Here is a 23,194-nt window from a genome sequence, read left to right as displayed (position 1 = left end):
AAGTTATAATGAGTTGTAACTTGTGTGTCTGTTTCCTTTATCTGTAAGTGGATGGTAAGCTGTTTGAGGTCAGGGATGAGTTTCCACTTGTGTATTCTCAGCACATAGCAGGTCCTTTCAGTATGTGTTTTGTTTTGTTTTGTTTTTTGAGACATAGAATCAGCTTAGCAAAGAGAGACTGTAATAAGGTAGTTTTCAGATTCTCAAAGATTTTAAGCCTCACTACAGTATAAAGGAAAATGATTCTATAGTTTGGGGGAAGCTATGAACTCCATATAGATGAATAGTTTTAACATCTTAACATAAAACAGTCTTTTTGGGGTTCATTCCGAGCCTAAAGTTATTTATTCTGCTGTTAGATTCTCCAGGGAACCAAAATTCTCAATTGCAATTGAGATTACCTTACAAGGTAAATGGCACACAGTTTCCAGGTTTGTCAGAATGAAAGAAGGAAATTTCAGACTCGGCCTGTAGTATTAATGAGGGATTTAAATTAGCAAAGAACAACTTTATTAATTTAAGGAGGAGCTTAGTTTATAGTAATGTTTTTGGTTAGAAGTCTTTAGGGGGAATACGTTTGAGTTTAATGGGAATTAAAGCTAAATTATTAAGGGTTAAGCATGAAATTTCAAGTCCTTATTTATTTCCTTAGCGGCAGCAGAAACTTCAGAAAGAACGCCTCATGAATGACTTCTCTGCGGCCTTAAACAACTTCCAGGCTGTGCAGAGAAGGGTGTCTGAAAAGGAAAAGGAGAGTATTGCCAGAGCAAGAGCTGGATCTCGTCTCTCGGTAAGTTTATTCCCAAAATAACGTTTTGCCACGTTCTTTCCCACATTATGGGGGTTTTTGCTTTTTTTTTTTTTTTTCCATTTCCTTTCTAACTTTGACCATTTTGACCATTAGCTTTTGTTTATTATCCCTCCCCCCACCACACACCTCAGTGATAATAAACAGAGACATTAGCTGCTGTGAAAATGCTGGATTGGTACAACCTATATACAAAATACGTATGTGGTGCGCCTGGCTGGCTCAGTCAGTTGAGCATGCGACTTTCAATCTCCAGGTCATAGTTCAAGCCCCACGTTGGGCGAAGAACCCACTTCCCGTAAAATGTGAAATAAAAAATAAAATAAAATATGTATGCATATGGTCAAAGACTAGAAAGGAATATGCACTGAAAAAGTGACAGGTAGAATTGCATATAATTTATTTTTTATTACATTTGTCTTCTTAAGTTAAAGAATTAAAAAAGAAAACAATGAACCTATTTTCTAGAATATAGCAGGCTATGTTTTTTGGGCTAGACCTCTCTCTGAAATGAACTAATACTAAATTTAATCAGAAGTATAAAACAGCCATGAAAAATATTAAGATCAAATCTAAGAGAAGTGAGAATCCATAGAGAGGCAAGCTGAGCACTGCTCCTGCTTTTGCACCGAGCACATTTACTGAGGGTAAACTTGAACTTTAGTTTTGATGTTTTCAATGGCATGAGGGGCAACAAAAGTCAAAACCCAGAGTCCACACAAGGTGGAGAATCTAAAAGAAGGTGCTACTCCCAATTAAACTGGACCCTAAAAGGTTATATCCTTTTAAGGATGGGCATGCCAAAAGTAAGCCCTTCTTTCCCACTAAAAGATTGCATCAGCCCTGAACTGAGCAGGTGGTGGAGGATAGGAGTGGAGAGGGGAGATCCAGACAGTACTTTGTACCACACAGGAACCTGGAGGCAATTTGCTGCCCAAATTCATACTACATGAATGGCCCCAAAGCCTCAAGCTTCAAGTAGTTCTGGACTGGTAGAGTACTTAGGTGCCAGACAGAAACAAATAACAAACCCTTTCTTCTTAGACACCTTTATCCTAGCCCTGAATGAATACCTCGAAACAATTTTTATTTTAAAGACATAACCTCATTCTTTAAAAAAATTTTTTTTATGTCTATTTACTATTGAGACAGAGAGAAACAGAGCATGAGTAGGAGAAGGGCAGAGAGAGAGGGAGACACAGAATCTGAAGCAGGCTCCAGGCTCTGAGCTGTCAGCACAGAGCCCAACGCAGGGCTCGAAGCCATGAACCGTGAGATCATGACCTGAGTCGAAGTTGGATGCTCAGCCAACTGAGCCACCCAGTTGCCCCACCCTGAAACAATTTTTGAAGCGTAGTGAGCAGCACAGCATTAAAAATAACCAAATACACAAAGAAATAACTTTGGACAAAAACTAGTAGGAACAACAGTGATGTGAAATAGACCTACAAAGACTTCATATATTAGAATTAGAAGACAACTGTACTTATTGTGTTTAAAGAAATAGAAGAAAATCTTTTTGAAGTTATTTTTATTTTATTTTTCTAATGTTTTTATTTCTTTTTGAGAATAAAAGACAGAACACAAGTAGGGGAGGGGCAGAGAGAGAAAGGGAGACACAGAATCTGAAGCAGGCTCCAAGTTCTGAGCTGTCAGCACAGAGCCTGATGTGGAGCTCCAACTCATGAACTGTGAGATCATGACTTGGGCCTAAATCCTACGTTTTACCAACCAAACCACCCAGGCGCCACAAAATAAAAGAAAACCTTAAAAACATCTACAGGAAGCAGGAAATTATTAGAAACTTTGGAAAAGAGCCAAATATTTTTTAGAACTGAAAAATATGGAAGCTAAAAACATGATGGATGATTTAACTAGAAAATAGAAGATATTTTCTGTCTTACGATGCTATGTATCAGCATGTAGGATGGGACTGAGAAGTTAAATAGGATGAAAGATTATGAGAAATGGAGAATGAAATGAAGGATCTAACCTTAGAGTTAGAAGGATCTAACTCTAATTGGAGTTTCAGAATAAGGGTGCAGCGAACATAGAACAGAGGTGATATTTGAAGAGATAATGGCTGGTTATATCTTAGAACTTAGGAGAGGCCCTAATCTGCAGTTTCAAAAAGTCAAACCTCAAAAAGAATAAGGAAAAGATTTTCATCTAGATACATCAGAGAGAAACTTCGTAACTCCAAGGAGAATTGTGAAAATAGTCAGGGAAACAATAGTATGCCTTCAAAGATGTAATAGTTGGATGGGCAGTTGATTTCTCAGTGTCAACAGTGGAAGCCAGTCAAGGGCCGTCATTAATGTCCTAAAGGACAGTAACTGCCTACCTAGGATTCTAAACCCAGTGAAAGTAGATATCCAGATTGAGGGCTGATTAAAGACATTTCTCAGTCAAAAGTGAGTTAGCTCTCAGCATACCTTACTTAAGAACATTCTAAAAAATGTACTTTAAGCCAAAGGAAGGTGATCTCAGGTGAAAGTTGGAAAAGGAGAAAGGAATGAAAAGCAAAGAAAGTAGTAAATATGGAAAAAGACAAACCACAAACAGGGTGAAGATATTGCTATATGGGTAACTGACAGGGACTAGTAGTAACCAGAATATAGAAAAAATTCCTGTGAATCAATACAAAAAAGAAAACAACCCAATAGAATACTAGTTTCTCAGCCTTTTTGATCTCAGGATCCTCTATTATACTTAAGAATTATTAGAGACTCCAGAAAGCTTTTATTTGTATGAATGTATCTACTGATACATACTAGAAATTAAAACTGTGAAGTTTTACAAATATTTATTCATTTTACAAATAATAATATATCCATTATCCATTAACATTAACGTAAATATAAATTAGCTTTTAATTTAAAATAACTACTTTTCCAAAACCATAAAAAAATTTAGTGGGAAGGCTGGCGTTGTTTCCACTTTTGCAAATCTTTTTAATATTCGGCTTAATAGAAGGAAGTTAGATTTTCATATCTACTTCTACATTCAGTCTTTGTGATATATTGTCTTGGTTTAGGTATCTGAAGAAAAGCCAGCCTACAGAGATATGTAACTGGAGAAGGAAGGAGTATTTTAATTAACCTCTTCAGATCATTGCTGTTACTATTCTTTGGCACTACATCAGAACTTGGCAAAAGTTAGTAGAATTGTGGAGTCTAATACCATATTAGATATGACTTCCTACTCTGGTATATCCAAATCTGTTGGTCTTATATTTTGATTAGGTCTTTATCCACATATGATTCTTATGTCATGTATTTATCATTTGGAAAATATTGATTCCCCAAGTTGTGCAGGTCTTCCAAATGTTGATAACATTTCATCGTACAATATCAAAAGGTAATACAGGATCTTCTTATCAGAAAAGTCTCTAAGAGACTTTGAGAGAGTTGTGAAACTCTCGAATTCATAAGTGGCAGATACAAATTTTCTAGCTTTCTGGTTTTTTTTACTTGAAAGCTACATTGTTTTTTAAGTTTATTATTTATTTTGAGGGAGAGAGAGCCTAAGTTGGATAGGGCCAGAGAGAGGGAGAGAGAATTCCAAGCAGGGTCCGCACTATCAGCACAGAGCCGCGTCAGAGGCTCGAACTCACAGACCTTGAGGTCGTGACCTGAGCTATGGTCAAGAGTTGGATGCTTAACTGACTGAGCCACCCAGGTGCCCCTAAAAGCTAGATTTTTTTTTTTTATCCCTGGCAACACACACTGTCCATTGTCCTTGAAGTGACAGGCTTACATTGTTTATCTTCAAGAACTTACTGCCAAATATCCATGTGACTAGCCATAGGTTGTTAATATGTATATCACACATACAGAAGTTTGTAATTATATATAGAGACAGATTTTATTAAAAAGCTCACCATGGGGAGGGGAAGGGGGAAAGAGAGTTGGGGAGAGAGAGGGACGCAAAACCTGAGAGAATATTGAATACTGAAAACGAACTGAACCAAGGGTTGAGGGGGAAAAGAGGTGGTGGTCATGGTGGGGGCACTTGTGGGGAAGAGCACTGGGTGTTATATGGAAACCAATTTGACAATAAACTATTTAAGAAAAATAAATAAAGTGACGCTCTTGTTAAAAGCAAAAAAAAAAAAGCTTATGTATTTTTTAAGGTTTATGACAGTTTTATGTGTAAACTATACTAAAATGATGTTCTCTAAACAAAAGTAGCTAGTTCACCCAGCAGCTCGATTACACAGGTGCTTTTCCTGGAGACAAGCATTGGATTTCTATATGCCGCAGAAGTGCTTTATGTGTGCTTCCCATCTCATACGGAATGTTCTAAAGACCTGTATTGTGCTGAGATTTACTTAATTTAGAATTTAACGGCTTCATTAAGGACAAGCTGGCTTTTCCCCCTTGTGTATAGGGGTGAAGACTACAATAACCGGAGTGCATTTGCGGTAAAATGCCCGCAGTTTTATCCACCATCGTTTTTGTTCCATGGTTATAAATGTTAACACAGTGAAACGGCAAATAACATCTTAGTATTATTTTAAATAATGGCCAAACAAATGGAGAAGTACTCAACTTCTTTAGTAGTTATGAAATTGCAAATTAAAACCACAGTGAGGTACTATTTCATGTCCAAAAGTAAGTCAAAATTTTTAAATTCTGTGAACACTGGGGGTGGTTGTTCTAGATACAGTGCAACAGGAACTTTCCTACCTGGCCACTCACAGTATGCATTGAAACAACCCCTGGAACACATTTTGCCTGTAGCTTCAAGACACATCAGTTCTATCCTAGAGAAAACTGCAAATTTGAATATCAGGATATATGTATTAGAATGTTTATAGCAACATTTTTTTGTAGCAGTCACAAATTGGAAACTTCCAAATGTTCTTCCGTAGTAGAACAGATAAATGCATTATGATGTGTTCACATACTATAATATCATACAGCTAAGTAAGAAAATGTATGAACCACAGTTACATTCAGCATCTGGAATGGATCTGCCCCAATCTGGTGTGATCCAATCAAAGCATGAAAGAATACACAAACTGTAACTCCATTCATGTGAAGTTCAAAATCAGGTATTTGATATTAAATACAGATACATATCACTGTATTAAAAACACAAGAAAATGATCATCATAGTGTCAGAATAGTATTATTTTAAGGGCAAGGAGGGGGGTTGTAATTGGAGATTGACACGTAGGTAGACTTGAGGACAGGACACACTTGTTCTTTTAATTATTACTATTGTAAAAAGGAAATTTTTTAAATTGGGATGCATTGCTCTTTTAAATTTTTTCTTTTTTAAAAAAAATGTTTATTTACTTTTAAGAGAGAGAGACAGAGAGCAAGCAGGGGAGAGGCAGAGAAAGAGGGAGACACAGAATCCAAAGCAGGCTCCAAGCTCTGAGCTGTCAGTGCAGAACCCTACAAGGGCACGAACTCACAAACCATAAGATCACAACATGGGCCGAAGTTGGATGTTTAACCAACTGAGCCACCCAGGCGCCCCATTAAATTTTTTTTCTTCACTTGTTTTTAATATATGCATTAAATGTTTTTTTTTTTAACTGAGTCCGCCACTTTTAGTGCCTGGTGTGTCATAAATGTGCATTTAAAAAAATCTTTACATGTTCTGAAAGTTTGTTTCCTTGTTTTCAACTTTTTCCTTTATTCTGCCTCCGCATGGATTGTAAACTAGGTTATCACTCTTACTGTTTACTCCTCTCCTCTCCCCGTGTTCTCTCCGTCCTGTTCAGTAGGGGTGCCGTTCTGAGCCCAGATTTGCTTTCAGCTACTTCACACCCATTTCCTAGTCGAGACAGATTCCCAGAGCCCTGTGTCATCTCACGGATCCTGTTGGAGCCAAGGGATGTTGCTTCTTTATACTGTAGCGAAAGGAGGCCGTTGTTGTGTGTGTGTCTGTGACATATTTCTGGAGAACAGCAGCAATAATGCCATCTGCTTTCTAGGCGGAGGAGAGGCACAGAGAGGAGCAGCTCGTCTCATTTGATGGGTAAGGACTTCTCCCTACAGCCTGCTGGCTGGTTGAGATGGGATTCTGTACTCTTGACTTACTTCTCCTTTTAAAAATCACTACGGAATAGAAGGAAAAATAAAGGGAGATGTGGGGTAGGTAACTTATAATCCACCAAATGAACTAAAAAAGTCAAAACTGTGGGCTTTTCTAAGATCTTTGAATTAGGGAAGGAATAATTTCAAGGTGAATAAAAAAGGCAAAGAAACCCCTGATGTCTTTGTGTTGGGAAGAGAGATTGGCCTCCCTAGGAGTAAGTATGAACACACGAATCTACAGATTAGGATTTCACCTCTAAGTTGGATTTAAGTTTTTCAAAGTTCTTGGGTCTCTGTTTCCCCATCTCTAAAATAGAAGCAACTCATTCTTTTAGGAGCAGTACAAGAAAAAAGCAAACAGTTTGCATCTGAAAGACATCTTCTTTTTCACTTCTCTGAACTGAATTAACTAATTGCGTAGAAATTTATTTGTGGTATTAATTCAGAACTTAAAAATGCCTTTTCATAGATCCATTTCTGTCTCTCTGCACTCCACTGTGAGCACCTCAAAGGTGTGCCTGGTGGGATCTCTCTTATTCAGTTTTGTATCTCTAGTGCATGAAGGTAACTCTTTAAATACTGTGGAGATGATGTCTGATTTATGCATGCTATTGGGAAAATGCTTAACTCTGGATTTCCAAAGCGTTTGTGTCTAGTATAATATGTAGTGTGCCTTTTTTCTAAACACGGTACCTGAAAAGAAGAAAGAGTTAAAACATTTCACTAGCTTTTTACTTCAGTTTTCTTTGAAGAGGCATTTAACCCAAAGCATAACCTCGGGGACTGCTCTGCAAACCAGAGGATGTGATTCTGTTAGACTAACCGGAGAAGCACGGACAGATCACTTCGCCTGTCTCCTCTACCCACTTAATACCCAGGAGACCAACAGAGTGAGAGGAGGGGCCAGCACGCTTCACGGACCTCAAGCCTCTGTCTGCTTTCCATGTTAGGAAGCCCTAGCAAGATCCCAGGGTGTGCACCCCTAGCTGGAGAACAGCAAGGAGTCCTGTCCCTTAGAAATCCTGCCTCATCTCTGTTTTGCCCATGGAAGCCGAGACTTTTGTTTTCTCGGTGTTACCAGCTCTTTGCCTCCAGACAGGAAGAATGTGGCCCTCAAGGACTTTGTCTTGATACCAGGAGCTGGAGGGCTGGTGACGCCCTTGGATAGGCTCTGCTTGTAGTAGAGGTGCTGTAGGCGTCCCATGCCACCTTAGGAGGGATCTACTAATGCGCTCGTCTCCTTGCAGCCATGAGGAGTGGAACCAGATGCAGAGCCAGGAGGATGAGGTGGCCATCACCGAACAGGATCTGGAACTTATTAAAGAGAGAGAAACAGCAATTCGGCAGCTGGAGGTAAGAGCCGGTTTGTGTTTTTTGTTTGACTCCATGTATCTGCACTCTAACGCACCTGGATTTTCTCTCAGTGATTATGAAAAAGCGTGAAACGAGTCCTTATGTGATTTGTTTCTTATATCTCAATGTATCATGGTGAATTTGAATACTCTTATGACAGTACTGGCCACGGTGCCCAAGAGGACTCTAGTCCTTTCTTCAGTTACCATAATCTTACGTGGTGTCCACGAGAATATGCATGAAGAACAGAGCAAGGCAAATGTATATTTTATTGCTCATTATTACTTTGTCCCAGACCTTAGTGCCAACTTCCAGATCAGGTACGATTCTATGGAGAGAGCCCCTCCTTACTGAGTAGCTCAGAATAAACGCAGGCCAAAAAGTTTGCTTAATCCTTGTGCCCCCCAAAGCCCAGTCCCAAGTTGTGGATATGAGTTCGGTACAGGGACACAGGAGTAGTTTTTGAGGTGGGGGTTGAAGGAAAGGTCTCAAGGCCTTTCTTACCTGATTTTCAGGTTAACTTTAAGTAGTGACCAGTATATTCCTTTTTTTTTTTTTTATGTTTGTTTATTTTTGAGAGAGACGGAGTGAGCACAGATGGGGGAGGGGCAGAGAGGGAGGAGACAGAGGATCTAAGCAGGCTCTACGCTGAGAGCAGAGAACCCCGTGGTCACGGGGTTCAAACTCATGAACTTCGAGATCGTGACCAGAGCTGAAGTCGGATGCTCAGCCAACTGAGCCACCCAGGCGCCCCATGACCAGTATATTCTTAAACTTAAGTAGTTTTCTTCTCCATGCAGCTACAATACTGCCATCCCTGGGGGCAGGGGCGGGAGGGGACTGTAGAGAGGAGAAACTTGGACCTCCTCCATGACCTTCATCTGTGGTGGTGGCTCTGAACTCTGACTGTACCTTAGAGTCACTTGGAGATTTTTTTTCCCCAAATGCCCAGCTGTCCTCCCTTACCAACCAACTGTTAGTTTCGATTATATGAAATTCCTATTTTTTGTATATTAAAAATGGGCAAATATCCACAAGAGGCCATGGACATGGATTTTTTTTTTAACAAACTTCCCAGGTGATTATAATGTACATTCAGTGTAGAGACTCCCTGCCTTAGAGACCACTGATGTCTGTTTTTATTTATTTTTTTAATGATTATTTTTGAGAGAGAGTGAGAGTGTGAGCAAGGAAGGAGCAGAGAGAGAGAGGGATTGGATCTGAAGTGGGCTCTGGGCTGATGGCAGAGAGCCCAATATGGGACTCAAACTCACAAACTGAGGGATCATGACCTGAGCCAAAATTGGATGTGGAACCAACTGAGCCACCCAGGTGCTCCTGTATTATATAGATTTTTATATATGTTTTTGATATTTATTTTTTAATTTATTTGTAATTTTATTTTATCTTATTTTTAAATTTTTTTAAGTGTCTGGGTTCAGATAGAACAATTCATCCTCAGCTTTGATGATTTTATTGCCTTCAAAGATGTCCCCTTTTTTCTCTTTTTCACTTACTGCAGCTAATCATTAACTTGGTTCTCTGACATTAGAAATACTGTTCTAGCAGAGTTGAGTGAGACACGGAGCTAAGGAAAGGAGTGTAAGGTGGCGGATGTCAGAGACAGCGGGCGCTTCACAAGTTCAGCAGCATTAAGTCCAAATGCCTGAACTGGGGCTGGGTTTTCCCCTCCAGTCATTTCCTGCGTCTACTCTCCAGACCGTATTCTTTTTTTCTTTCTTTAAGTTTTTATTTATTTTGAGTGAAACAGAGAATGCGCGTGCACGTGCACACACACACACACACACACACACACACACACACACACGCACAAGTCTGTGAGGGGTAGGGGCTGGGGGGAAGAGAATCCCAAGCAGGTCCTCCACCATCAGCGCTGGGCCGATGTGGGACTCAAACCCATGAACTGAGTTGGAACCTGAACCGAAGTTAGACACTTAACCAACAGAACTACCAGGTGCCCCACAAACCCTGTTCTAACGAAAAAACAACACACTGTTGTATCTCCTCAACTCTCACACTGCACTTCTAACATTTCTGGCCACCAAATGTGAGGTTTATCCACATTAAGCAATTTTGTGACACCAGCTGGGTGTTTTACAATTTAACCCAATTCTGATACTGTCTACCCTGGAGTCAGTTAGCATCAGATCCCACAAGTTAAGGGCTCTGTCCCACAAGACTGCACCCTCCCCACAACTTGGGAAGCTAGTTGTAAGTCTAGGTTGTTACCTGTGCTTCTGACTGACAGGCTAGCAATTGGACGTTCTCAGGACCTTGGCTTTGATTAATTTGCTAGAGCAGCTTAGAGCTGAGGAAACCACTTTATTTACTAGGTCACTGGTTTATGATAAAAGGTTACAACTCAGGAGCAGCCCGATGGAGAGAGACATAGGGCAAGGGGTGCAGAGCTTCTGTGCCCTCTCCACGTGCACGCTGCCCCAGGACCTCTGTGCTCACCAACCCAGAAGCGGTCTCAGTCCTGCCATTTAGTATTTTTATGGAGGCTTCGTTATGTAGGCACGGTTGATTAAATCATTGGCTGTTGGTGGTTGAGTCAACCTGCAGCCCCTCTGATGACAAGGTTGGTTCCCCTGGCAGCCAGCCCGCCTCCTGAGGGGCTTTCCAAAACCCTCGTACTTTTTTTTTTTTTTAATTTTTTTTTAATGTTTTTTATTTATTTTTGATACAGAGAGAGACAGAGCATGAAAGGGGGAGGGTCAGAGAGAGGGAGATACAGAATCGGAAGCAGGCTCCAGGCTCTGAGCTGTCTGTCAGCACAGAGCCTGACGCGGGGCTCGAACCCACGAACGTGAGATCTGACCTGAGCCGAAGCCGGAGGCTTAACCGACTGAGCCACCCAGGCGCCCCCAAAACCCTCGTTCTTAACATAAGCTCAGTTGTGGTTGAAAAGGGTTTGTTATAAATAATGAAAGATAATTTTGTCTCTCTTATCACTCAGGAAATTTCAAGGGTTTTAGCAGTTCTGCTCCAGGAACAGGATGAAGACTAAATACATACTTAAAAAAAATTTTTTTAATAGTTTATTTATTTTTGAGACAGAGAGCACGAGTGGGAGAGGGGCAGAGAGAGAGGGAGACATAGAATCTGAAACAGGCTCCGAGCTGTCAGCACAGAACCTGAGCTGCAGGGCTCGAACCCACAAACTGTGAGATCATGACCTGAGCTGAAGTTGGACGCTCAACCAACTGAACCATCCAGGTGCCCCTAAGTAAATACTTCTTATTATAAATCACAATTGCGTTACCTGTGTTGTAACCAAACTGGGCTCTTTGCTCTTTACCTCTTTTAACTTTTTGTTTATATAGCTTCTCTTTTGCTTTAAGGTACAGCTCAAGTCCTACCTCTTCTGCAAGCCTTTCTCTGCACTCCTTACTGTACTATTTACTAGTCATTTCCCGTATAATGACTTACAAGAAAAATACTGATTCCACCACCCTGCCACCCCACCCCACTAGCTAGTAAGCCTTTTTGTACCTACAGCAACTAGCAGACTGTCCCAACTACTGTAGACTCTTAGCACGTAATTGAGGTTTTGAGGTGCTGGTAAGAACTAGGCTTGCTAAGCTATGATTAGGAAGTCATGGCTTTCAAGACAATGTTTTATATTGTGGCATTCTGAGAAGCAGTATATTGCAATTGAAAGAGCATGGACTTGGGGCATCTGGATGGCTCTGTTGGGTAGGTGTTCGACTCTTGATCTCAGTTCAGGTCTTGATCTCAGGGTCATGAGTTCAAGCCTCATGATAGGCTCCACACTGGGCTCCAGGGAGCCTACTTAAAAGAAAGAAAAAAGAGCACAGGCTGTAGAGATGTTCTGGCTGCAACACTTCGTTTCCTCACTGACAAGCTTTGTGACCGGTTATATAATCTCTCTGAGCCTTATTATCAAAGATACTTGACTTGATACAGTTACTGAATGGTTAATGTAAATATCATGGAGGCATAGTAACATAATGAAAATATCATGAACTTTTCATTTTCAACTCTGCCACTAGCTATCTTTGAGACCTTGGGACAAGTCATTAAACCTCTCTGAGCCCCAGTTTTCTCTTCTGTACAATGGGGATAATACATGTTTCATTTTGTTGTCATGAGTACCAACTAAGTAATGATTAATAATAGCTAACATTTGTGAAGTGCTTATCACACAGTTCTAAGAACTTTAAATATATCAGTTTATTTAGTACTTCTGTGCTTTAGTATGAGATGGATACCATCATTACCCACATTTGAGAGGGGCTGGCCCAGGATGGTATAAGACTGGAGGATTAACTTCAGGGCAAGACCGTGGGTCCTCTCTAGCTGAATTACCTACCTGGTAGTGGTCTTGGCACATGGTAAGCATTCAGTAAATGTTCATTAACATTATTTTCATTTTCAGTTTGTGGGGAAAGCATGATTGATAAGTGTTAGAAACACATGTGTTATGTTTATAGCCAAACTTTTAGCTAAGTAGAAGAACTGAATTTTCTAACATGTTGCATAATGTTAATTATTTTTTGTGTTCCTTAGGCTGACATTTTGGATGTCAATCAGATATTTAAAGATTTGGCCATGATGATCCATGATCAAGGTGATCTAATTGGTATGTATCATTGATACCTTTTCCCGAAGGTGAGTTGATACAGTATTTGTGTATGAGGAAGTCAGTAAGACGTGTCTCAAGAATTTAGGAATGCCATTTAAAAATTATTAAGTTTGGGACACTTGGGTGGCTCAGTCGGTTGGGCATCCAACTTCAGCTCAAGGTCATGATCTCACAGTTCACAAGTTTGAACCCCATGTTGGGCTCTGTGCCGACAGCTCAGAGACTCAAGCCTGCTTCAGATTCTGTGTCTCCCTCTCACTCTGCCCCTCTCCTGCTCACACTCTCTCAAAAATGAATAAACATTTTTAAAAGTTTTAATAAATATTTTAAAATAATATTTTTGAATAAATAATAATTATTAAATTCATTTTCTTAGCCCTTTTCTTATATTGTCAAATGTAGATGCTAAAGTGAGGCCCCCATGGGGCACCAGGGTGGCTCATTAAGTTAGCCTCTGACTTCAGCTCAGGTCATGATCTCCCAGTTGGGCACTGACAGCTCAGAGCCTGGAGCCTGCTTCAGATTCTGTGTCTCCTTCTCTGTCTGCCTCTCCCTGACTCATGCTCGTACTTTCTCTCTCAAAAATAAACAAACATTGAAAAAATAATAAAAATAAAGTGAGACTCCCATGAGTACCCCCCTCATTTGTCAGAACCTCTTATTAATAAGTCTTCAACCATTTAAGGAAATAGCTGTTGGCTTCCCAGCATTAATCTCCAGAAACTTGCACAATTTTGGAATTAGTAACTCTTCTTTAAATTTTTTTATTTGGAAATAATTTCATGTTTAGAAAAGTTGCAAAAATAAAAAGGCTACAAGGAATTCCTTTGTAACCTTTACCCAGATTTACCTCTTAACATTTTACCCCATTTGCTTTATATTTGCTCTCATTCTTTCTCTCTAAATATATGTGTGTATACATAATTTTTTTCTGAACCATTTGTGGGTGAGTTGCATGCTTTATAACCCTTTACCACTAAAATAGTTCAGTTTTTTTTTTTAATTTTTTAATGTTTTTTTTTTTTTTTTTGATACAGAGAGAGACAGAGCATGAGAGGGGGAGGGGCAGAGAGAGAAGGAGACACAGAACCAGAAGCAGGCTCCAGGCTCTGAGCCGTCAGCACAGAGCCTGACGCGGGGCTCGAACCCATGAACGTGAGATCTGACCTGAGCCAAAGTCAGAGGCTTAACCGACTGAGCCACCCAGGCGCCCCTAGTTCAGTTTTTATTTCCAAAGAATAGAGCTATTCTCTTACCCAGTTAGTACCTTTTGAGTTCATGGCTGGATAGCTAGATAGGTGGTAGTCAGACCAGGACCCGCAATATCAGGAGTGTGTTTAATTTGCCATCTTGAAACATCTGAGTATGGTAAAAAAAAAAAAGAAAGAAAGAAAGAAAGAAAGAAAAACCCACTGCTCTTTTTCTCTGCAGACAGCATAGAAGCCAACGTGGAAAGCTCAGAAGTACATGTAGAAAGAGCCACTGATCAGTTACAGCGAGCTGCTTACTATCAGGTAAAAGCAGGTACCAAAGAAAGTCACTGTGCTGCAGACTTCCGGGCCATCAGTGCTCATTGACACATTGAGAACAGCAGCAACCTCTTGCTTATTAGGCTTAAGCTGGAGACAAGTGGTCATAATTGCTGTCCCAGTTCTGTTTTTAGTATTTCCCTCTGCAGAGAAATCTACAAAAAGACATCAAACCTTGAATAAACTTACACAGAAGCTTCATTGCTACAAGGCTAACCCCATAAGCTAGCATGATACCTAAATCTGGTAGGAGGCTAATTTTATATTCTGAGCAGCTAAAATTTGTTTCGATTAGTATAGTAATGGATACAAAGTAGGACTTTGCTGATACTTTATGTTGCCACAGAGGACGGCAATAAAATCAATTCGAACCACTATTTCTGAATAGTCAGGGGTTTATCATTGGGGGGTTATTTTTCTATGAATAAGTAGGAGTTAATTGTTCTACTTTGTATGAAGTAATATTCTTTTACATATTAGCCGAAACTTTGGATGTGTCTTTTATCTGGGTCTTTATGTCAAACACGCTGAATAAGGTCCTTTTCATCTCCTGTCTGTTGGTGCTGTGTGGCTTTTTAGAAATAAACGGCATTTCAGCCATTTTCCATGTTCCTAGGATAGTTATATTTTACCTGGAAATGTTCTTAAAGAAATCTGTACTTAATAATACTGTTTCCTTTAAAACACTGAATGATGGCGATTTTAGTGTCAGACAGTAAAGGAACTGTGAAGTAAATTATATACATCCACTCAGTATTACATTGTGTGGGAATTAAATTTTTATGCTAAAATGTTAAGTGAGAAAAACATCATACAGTGTGATCCCAATTCTTTCAAATAGCAATATGCAGAGATAAAAAAGATCATAAGGAAATCAAAATATCAGCAGTTTTATCTGTATTTTTTACAACAAACATAAAATTTTATAACAGGCATAAAACCTTTATTAAAATACGCATGCACAAATATCTTATTTTATTACAACTAATGCCTAGCAGCAGAGGTATAAACAATCCCTTTGCAAAACTGTATCAGGAATTCTAACTCGTACTGCTGTGCTGACAACTGTCGGGGTTTGGGGATGTCTCTCTGTGCATCTTCATGCACAGATAGAATTCATTTTGAATGACAAAAAGGCAGATTTACAGAACATCTTGGAGTCTTAGATATGAACCTTTTTATTTGTTTCACGAGTGTCTCCTTACGTATTTTTCTCCTCAGAAAAAATCTCGCAAGAAGATCTGTATCCTGGTGCTTGTCCTGTCCGTGATTATTGTAGTCTTGATATTTATTATCTGGCAAATTTATAAGTGAAGTGATTGCCTCAGAGCCACCTTCTGCTGAGCTGTTTTCAAGGACACGTGCTTCATGGAGTCTTACCAGAAGAAACTGATCACAAGAAGAGAGCATACACCAGAATGTCCTGTAACAATTTAGTTAGAAAATAACTACTAACTAGTCCTTGGCATTAGTGACCTATGAAGACAGTATTTATCAATTTATATGTGCATTTTATTGATCTCTCCAATTAAGAATTTATGTGGATTTTGCTTTCTCTTGTATTCTGATCACCCTTCATCCCAAGTGTTTACTGAAAATTCCATTCTAGATGTTCTTATTTTGACAGGTGACACTACAGTCTTGTAATATTGTCATTTTATGTGTACATTAAATTCACCTTTTCACTAGCCACTGAGATAGAATTACTTTCTGACACCTAGTGCATCGGGATCTGTCAGAAACTATACAATAAGCCAGTACTTTTTATTTTTTAATATTTTAATTTGAATTTCCAAGAAACCTATTCTCTTTCTGCCTTGAAAGATTTTGGCAGTGTATTTAAACTGGAAAGTAAAAAATTGCACATTTGATCCAGATAAAAAGTGTCTATGTGAGCTGGCCAGTCACTGGGGTACCTGTTAACAGGACTTAAAGTTTACCTTCTTATCTGCTGATGTCATCCACAGCAGTTCATCTGTCCACACACTAAACCATCTTGTTCACTTTTTTAAGAGGCTAATTTAATTAACATTACTATGCTCTCTGGGGTCCCTCTCCCCCTGTCTGTATAGAAAGGGAGAATTAGACAAAGCATGCTTTTGGGAAGCAAATAGGAATTGTTTGGAATGATTTAAACTTTTTGTTGTTGTTCACTTGTGGTTCTACATTCCTGGTGACTGATGACTCTTGCTGTCAAAAGGCTGCCCCTCACCCATAAGGGTTGCTGGCTGCTTGATGGCAGGGAGATTTTAAAACCTAGACCGAAGTTGGTTTAAAACTTAGTTATGTGAACCTGGTGATAAAGCAAAGACAAGGTTTGTTTTTGTAAATAATACTTTGGTTTGGAATAGTGATGTTAGACTTACCCTAATTTATGAACAAGAGATTAATCTCCATGCGTAGTTTTAGACAAAAAAAAATGTTTCAAGATTGCTGTCTTGTAATATAAATGTTTTCCACTTCCCTTTTTCACACAGGTCTAGAGCAATTAAAGGGAATGTAATTTCTGTAGGCTCTCTCATAAATGTGTATTGGGCCAATTTCAGTCCATCTTTTAGTGAATTAGAGGATTGGGCTACCCTGGATATATTTATATTCATTTCTTCCATTCCCTTTAATGTTACTTAATTTCCTTTTACCAAACTAATGTGAATAGTAGGGAAACAAGGGCCCAAATGCCCAAGTTTCTTTGTACTCTTGCACTCCTTAATACAAATAAACATTTAAAAAACTTTTGTAGTAGGTTTTTATGAGTTAACGTCCTGATGCAGTAGCTATTAGGTCATGTGCTGTCCTGAGAAACACTGAGACCTGCAAGAAGCCTGGAGATCAGGTGAGGGTGGTTTGGGGGTGGAATCAGGGCCGCTGCTGCCGTTTCCTTGCAGAACAGAATGGAATGATCGCGCTGTCACAGTGGCCCAAGCAGCAGCTTCAGAGCTAATTCCTTGGTTCTACGGTCATGGCCCCTTCAGCTCCAAATTACACCTGGACTTGGATACATCATTTGTAACATTTCAGGCAAGAAAAAACTCTTGATTGTGAAAAACAATTTCAATTTGGGTTAAATGAAGCTATCATAGTTCTGTTCTATAATACCATGTAATATAGTGGTGGTGGTACTAGTGGTCATGGGTAGCAAATATGACCTTGGCTTAGAATTCGAATGGCCTGGAGTTTGTGGTAGTTGCCAAGAGGTTGTGGTAGGTGATCTTAATAAACCTGTTCACAGAATCCTTCTTATCTGTGCCTTGTTTGTCTTTGGGGGAAGGGAGCATCATGGTCTAGGATGTGGTTCTTAATCATGGCTTCACATTAGAAACTAAAAAATACTGATACCTAGGTGCCCCTGCCACAAGATTCTAATTCAGTTAGTTTGAAATATATGTAGCCTGGGCATGCATATATATATATATATATATATATATATATACTATGCATAGAGAGAGAGAGAGAGAAAGAGAATAGTTCTAGATAAAGCTCATGGGTAACCATGGTTGAAAACCATTAGTTTGGAGGTCAAAAACTAGACTGGAGTTGGGTGCCTGGGTGGCTCAGTTGGTTAAGTGTCTGACTCTTGATTTCAGCTCAGGTCATGATCTCACAGTTCGTGGGTGCAGGCCCCATGTTGGGCTCTATGCTGGTAGGGTGGAACCTGCTTTGGATTTTCTCTCTTTCTCTGCCCCTTCCCTGCTTGCTTGCTCTCTCTTTCTCTCAAAATAACTTAAGAAAAAAAACCAAAAACAGAAAACCTTAGACTGGAGTACAGAAAGCCTGAAGAATCTTGGCTCTGCCATTAAATTGCCATAGTTATTTGGACAATCATTTAACCCATAGGCCCCAAGTTTTCTCAGTAGCTCTCTTCTAGCTGTAAAATTTTCTTATTATAAGGATCACAGGGGTTTGGTCTGAACATAACAAATTGTTTGCCTCTGTATTATTTTCATTTTCCCTTCCCCTTTCTCCTTCCTTTATGGAATGTCCTAGAAGCACTAAGCAGATCTCCCATTCTCTCAAGTGAATTAAAACTGCAGTACTATATAGGGTAAATTAGAAGTGTCCTTCTGGGCCCTTCATCTGGGAATGCTCCAGAACAAGAACTTGCTAGCAGCTAGACTCCTGCTCCCAGGGCAGGTTTTGTCTTGTCTTGTTTTGCTAAGGGGTGGTGATACACTGCCTTATACCATTGGACAAAAATATCAAATTGGAATTACCACTGAGTCAGCGCAAAGTCTAACACCCTAAGCCTCCTCCATTAATTTTTTTAATTGAAGTATAATTGACATACAATATTCTAAGTTTACAGTATACAACATAGTGATTTGGTATCTAGATACATTATGAAATGATCACCACAAAGTTGCCACCTGCCACCAAAGTTTTTATTTTTTATTAAAAATGTGTGATACAGAGAGACAGAGCATGAGAGGGGGAGAGGCAGAGAGAGAAGGAGACACAGAACCGGAAACAGGCTCCAGGCTCTTGAGCTTATCAGCACAGAGCCTGACGTGGGGCTCGAACCCATGAACATGAGATCTGACCTGAGCCGAAGTCAGAGGCTTAACCGACTGAGCCACCCAGGCATCCCAAAAGTTTTTTTTTTTTAATGTTTATTTTTGTGTGTGTGAGAGAGGGAGGGTGAGGGGCAGAGAGAGAGGGAGACAGAATATCTGAAGAAAGTGCTGTGCTGACAGCAGAGGGCCTGATGGGCGGCTTGAACTCATAAACTGGAGATTATGACCTGAGCCGAAGTCACTTAACTGACTGAGCCACCCGGCGACCCAAAGTTTTTACGTTATCGACAATATTACCTATGCTATATATTGTATCCCCACGATTTATTTTATAAATGGCAGTTTGTACCTCTTCATCCCCTTCACCTATTTTGCCCACCCACAACCCCCCCAACTCTGGTAACCAGCCATTTGTTTCCTGTATGTAGGAGTCTGTTTCTGTTTTGTTTTCTTCATTTGTTTTGTTTTCTAGATTCCATATAAGTGAAATCATACAGTATTTGTCTTTCTCTGACTTATTTAATTTAGCATAATACCCTCTAGGTCTGTCCCAGGCTATCACAAATAGCAAGTTTCATTTTGTGTGTGTGGCTGAGTAATATTGCAGTGTGTGTGTATACACACATACCCATCTGTATCCATTCATTTATCGATGGACACTTGGGTTGCTTCCATATCTTGGCTATTGCAAATAACGTGATTAACAGGGGTGCATATGTCTTTTTGAATCAGTGTTTTCCATTTTCTTCAGATAAATACCCAGAAGTGAAATTTCTGGATCATATGGTAGTTCTATTTTTTTCTCTATTTTTAATTTTTTTGAGGAACCTCTATATGTTTTCTGTAGAGGCTATACCAATGTATATCTCCACCAACAGTGCACAAGGGTTCACTTTCCTCCACATTCTCACCAACACTTATTTCTTGTCTTTTTGATAGTAGCCATTCTGACAGGTGTGAGGTAATCTCTCATTGTGATTTTGCTTTGTATTTCCCTGATGATTAGTGATGTTGATTATCTTTTCACGTTGACCAGCTGCATGTCTTCTTGGGAAAATGTCTATACAGGTCCTCTGCCCATTTTAATTGAAAAAAAAAACCACCTTTCTATTGAGTTCATGAGTTCTTTATATATTTTGGATGCTAACCTCATATTGGATATATCATTAGCAAATATCTTCTCATTCAGTAGGTTGCCTTTCATTTTATTGATGATTTCCTTCACTGTACAAAACCTTTTTAGTTTGCTATAGTGCCATTTGTTTATTTTTTCTTTTATTGTCCTTTCCTGGGGAGACGGGCTGAGGTTAATATCAAAGAACTTACTGTCTGTTTTCTTCTAGTTTATGGCTTCAGGTCTTACGTCTAAGTTTTTAACCCACTTTGGGTTTATTTTAATATATAAGAATGGTCTGGTTTTGCCAATACCATTAATTGAAAAGACTATCTTTTTCTCCATTATATATACTTACCTCCTTTGTCATAGATTGACGATATAGGAGTTTTTCTTTGGGCCCTCTGTTCTGTTACATTGATCCATGTGTCTATTTTTGTGCCAATACCATACTTTTTTGATTACTATAGGTTTGTAGTAGAGTTTGAAATCCAGGAGAATGAGACGTCCAGCTTTGTTCTTTTTAAAAACTTCATTCTTTTTTAGGGGCACCTGGCTGGCTCAGTTGGTAGAGCATGTGATTCTTGATCTCAGGGTCATGAGTTCGAGCTCCACATTGGGTGTAGAGATTACTAAAAAAAAATCTTAAAAGGGGCACCTGGATGGCTCAGTTGGTTGAGCATTTGACTTCGGCTCAGGTCATGATCTCACGGTTTGGTTCAGGAGTTCAAACCCTGCACTGGGCTCACTGCTGTCAGCATGAAGCCCGCTTCAGAGCCTCTGTCCCCTGCTTGTGTTCCCTCTCTCAAAACTAAATAAAACATTTGGGGAAAAAATAAAACCTTTTCAAAAAGTCCTTTTATTTTTCCTTATCCAGAGGCTATCTTTAATCGTGGGAATGAAGCTTTTGCTTTTGATCACTAACTGCAGACCAAAACCTCACTCAGACTTCAGTCTACCCTGTTTCCTAAGGCAAGGACTCACTGCCTCTCCCCGCTTTTCTAAGCATGTTCAGTGTATTCCTAGGTCTCCCAGGATTTTTCAGGATTGCTTTGCAGTGCTATGAAATACAGCTACTTTACAGACTCCATTTAATCAGGATATAGTTTGAAAGGTTTTGATACCCAATCCCTGATCCTACTTTTGGGCCAAACAAATAGTTCATTTTAGTACTCTCCAAAATGAAATTTGATTGACAATGTAGCACTTAATTTTTAAGGCATAAACTTGAAATGATAGGATCTTTAGTGTTGGACTATGATTATGGACCAAGTTTTTACCAGTCAATGGAGAAATGAGAAAAATGATTTAGTGGGCTTTTTAAAGTACTGTCTTCTGAGTCTGAGATAATGACTTTCCCACTTTTTAAAAAGGATATTTCTGGGACGCCTGGGTGACTCACTCGGTTGGGCGTCCTGCTTCGGTTCAGGTCATGATCTTGTGTTTGTGGGTTTAAGCCCCATGTCGGGCTCTGTGCTGACAGCTAGCTCAGAGCCTGGAGTCTGTTTTCAGATTCTGTGTCTCCTTCTTTCCCTGACCCTCCCCTGCTCACGCTCTCTCTCTAAAAAAACAAACAAACAAACAAACAAAAAAAACCCAACACATTAAAAAATAAAAAGGATATTTCAAGATTATAAAAATGAAAAAGTGATGTCAGAAGTCTTAATTTTTAAATCTTCTTAACTGGCAAAATAAAAGTTGACACTTGGTATTACTTCCCCAGCCCCCACCCTGCTGCCAGTCCATGACCTCTCTAATGCCTGTGGGACATTCATCCAGACCAGCCCCATCACTTTGCAGTTGAAGAAGTAGAGGCCAGGAATGGCGGTCTAATACAGGAATTTTAACAGCTTGAGGAAGTGCTCTATGTGTGCGTGGTCATTTGTGGGATAATATTTGAGCCCTTACTACCAGTAATTTACTATGCTAAATGTAAAATTTTGTATGCTTCTTGTCCATCCATTTTATAGATTAGGAAATGAGGTATAATAAGTAATCTGCCCACAGGGACACAATTTAGGAATGATGGAGGCAGGATTTGATCTCAAGCACTCAGGCTCTGAACCCACACCTTGAGACACTCCACTGTGTCTGTGTATCACTGATATAACTATCCTACTCACCTCTTTCATGAAGCATTCTCTAAAAGTATGGAGTAGTGGCAATTTCTGCCCAACTTGTTAAGAACATCTTTTCTTTGGTCAGGACCTTGTGAACTTTTCATTCACCATCCTGCTAAACGAAGCCTCCTAGCCTAATTATCTATACACCAACGTAATTTTTTTTCAATGTCTCCATTTGATCACTCACAAAGATGTTTTAAGAAAGTTTTCTGGGGGCGCCTGGGTGGCTCAGTTGGTTTAAGTGTCCAACTTCAGCTCAAGTCACGATCTCATGGTCCTTGAGTTCAAGCTGCACGTCGGGCTCTGTGCTGACAGCTCCAAGCCTGGAGCCTGCTCCCTCTGTCTCTGCCCCTCCCTTGCTCAAATGCTCTGTCTGTCTATCTCTCTCTCAAAAATAAACAAACATTAAAAATATGTTTTTTTAGGTTTTCTGACCCGAATATGCTCCTAATTAGTCTTTAGTTCTATTCTAAGGAGGTTTCAGAGTCTAAGAATTTAATCTTAGTTGAGATACCAAAATCCCAAGGCAGCTGGCCTATCAGTCTTTCCATTTCAGGGACTGCTGCCCTTCAGTTTGCTGATCTATACTGACATCAGTGGCACCCAAACAAAGACCATTTTGCTTTATAAGGCCAAGGTAAATGTAAGGTGCCATTACATCAGAAGCCAGTGTGAATTTCAGCTGTGCTGGAAACAGGAAACATGGCCAAGGAGTAAAGAATTATATGGGTAAGTATATAGCTTTAGTTTTCTTGGGTGTATAATCAGCACTAGAAGGGATTAAATAATGGATCACGCACAGCTGAGAAATTGAAAGGCAAAGCTGACATAAGATACCAGGTCACTGTTAGCTAAAGACGGCTTAAACACCACCTTATGCCTGAAAAGGGCATGGAATCTCAAAGGGATGGACAATCTGTAGATAAAAGTCCCTTGCTCTTTTCTGTTACACTCAAAACACTTGAGAATAATTCCTTCTCAAGAATCATGTACTTATGCTCAAAGGAGGAGCCATAGCCTGTTTTCTTGAAACTAAGTTTAGAATTTGTATTTTTCCCATTAGCCTGGTC

The 23,194-nt window shown here is 39.6% G+C and overlaps 1 protein-coding gene across 2 annotated transcripts in view; it reads left to right on the top strand.

Annotated features, from left to right (window-relative positions):
* STX12 (syntaxin 12) overlaps positions 1–17,607 on the top strand; it is a 37,671-nt gene extending 20,064 nt beyond the window's left edge. The window contains exons 4-9 of one of the 2 annotated variants that reach the window (XM_029947468.1): positions 653–790; positions 6,762–6,805; positions 8,112–8,217; positions 12,772–12,844; positions 14,279–14,361; positions 15,598–17,607. In XM_029947468.1, coding sequence (XP_029803328.1) covers positions 653–790; positions 6,762–6,805; positions 8,112–8,217; positions 12,772–12,844; positions 14,279–14,361; positions 15,598–15,690 — 537 coding nt within the window. In that variant the 3' untranslated portion in view covers positions 15,691–17,607. The remainder of the gene's footprint in view (positions 1–652; positions 791–6,761; positions 6,806–8,111; positions 8,218–12,771; positions 12,845–14,278; positions 14,362–15,597) is intronic. The other variant, XM_029947469.1, reaches the window with a different exon arrangement.
* Positions 17,608–23,194: the final 5,587 nt, after the last annotated feature.

Source organism: Suricata suricatta, chromosome 8 (assembly GCF_006229205.1).
Source record: "Suricata suricatta isolate VVHF042 chromosome 8, meerkat_22Aug2017_6uvM2_HiC, whole genome shotgun sequence".
NCBI lineage: Eukaryota > Metazoa > Chordata > Mammalia > Carnivora > Herpestidae > Suricata > Suricata suricatta.
Note: the sequence above shows the minus strand (reverse complement) of the source record. Positions and strands in the feature narration are given on the sequence as shown.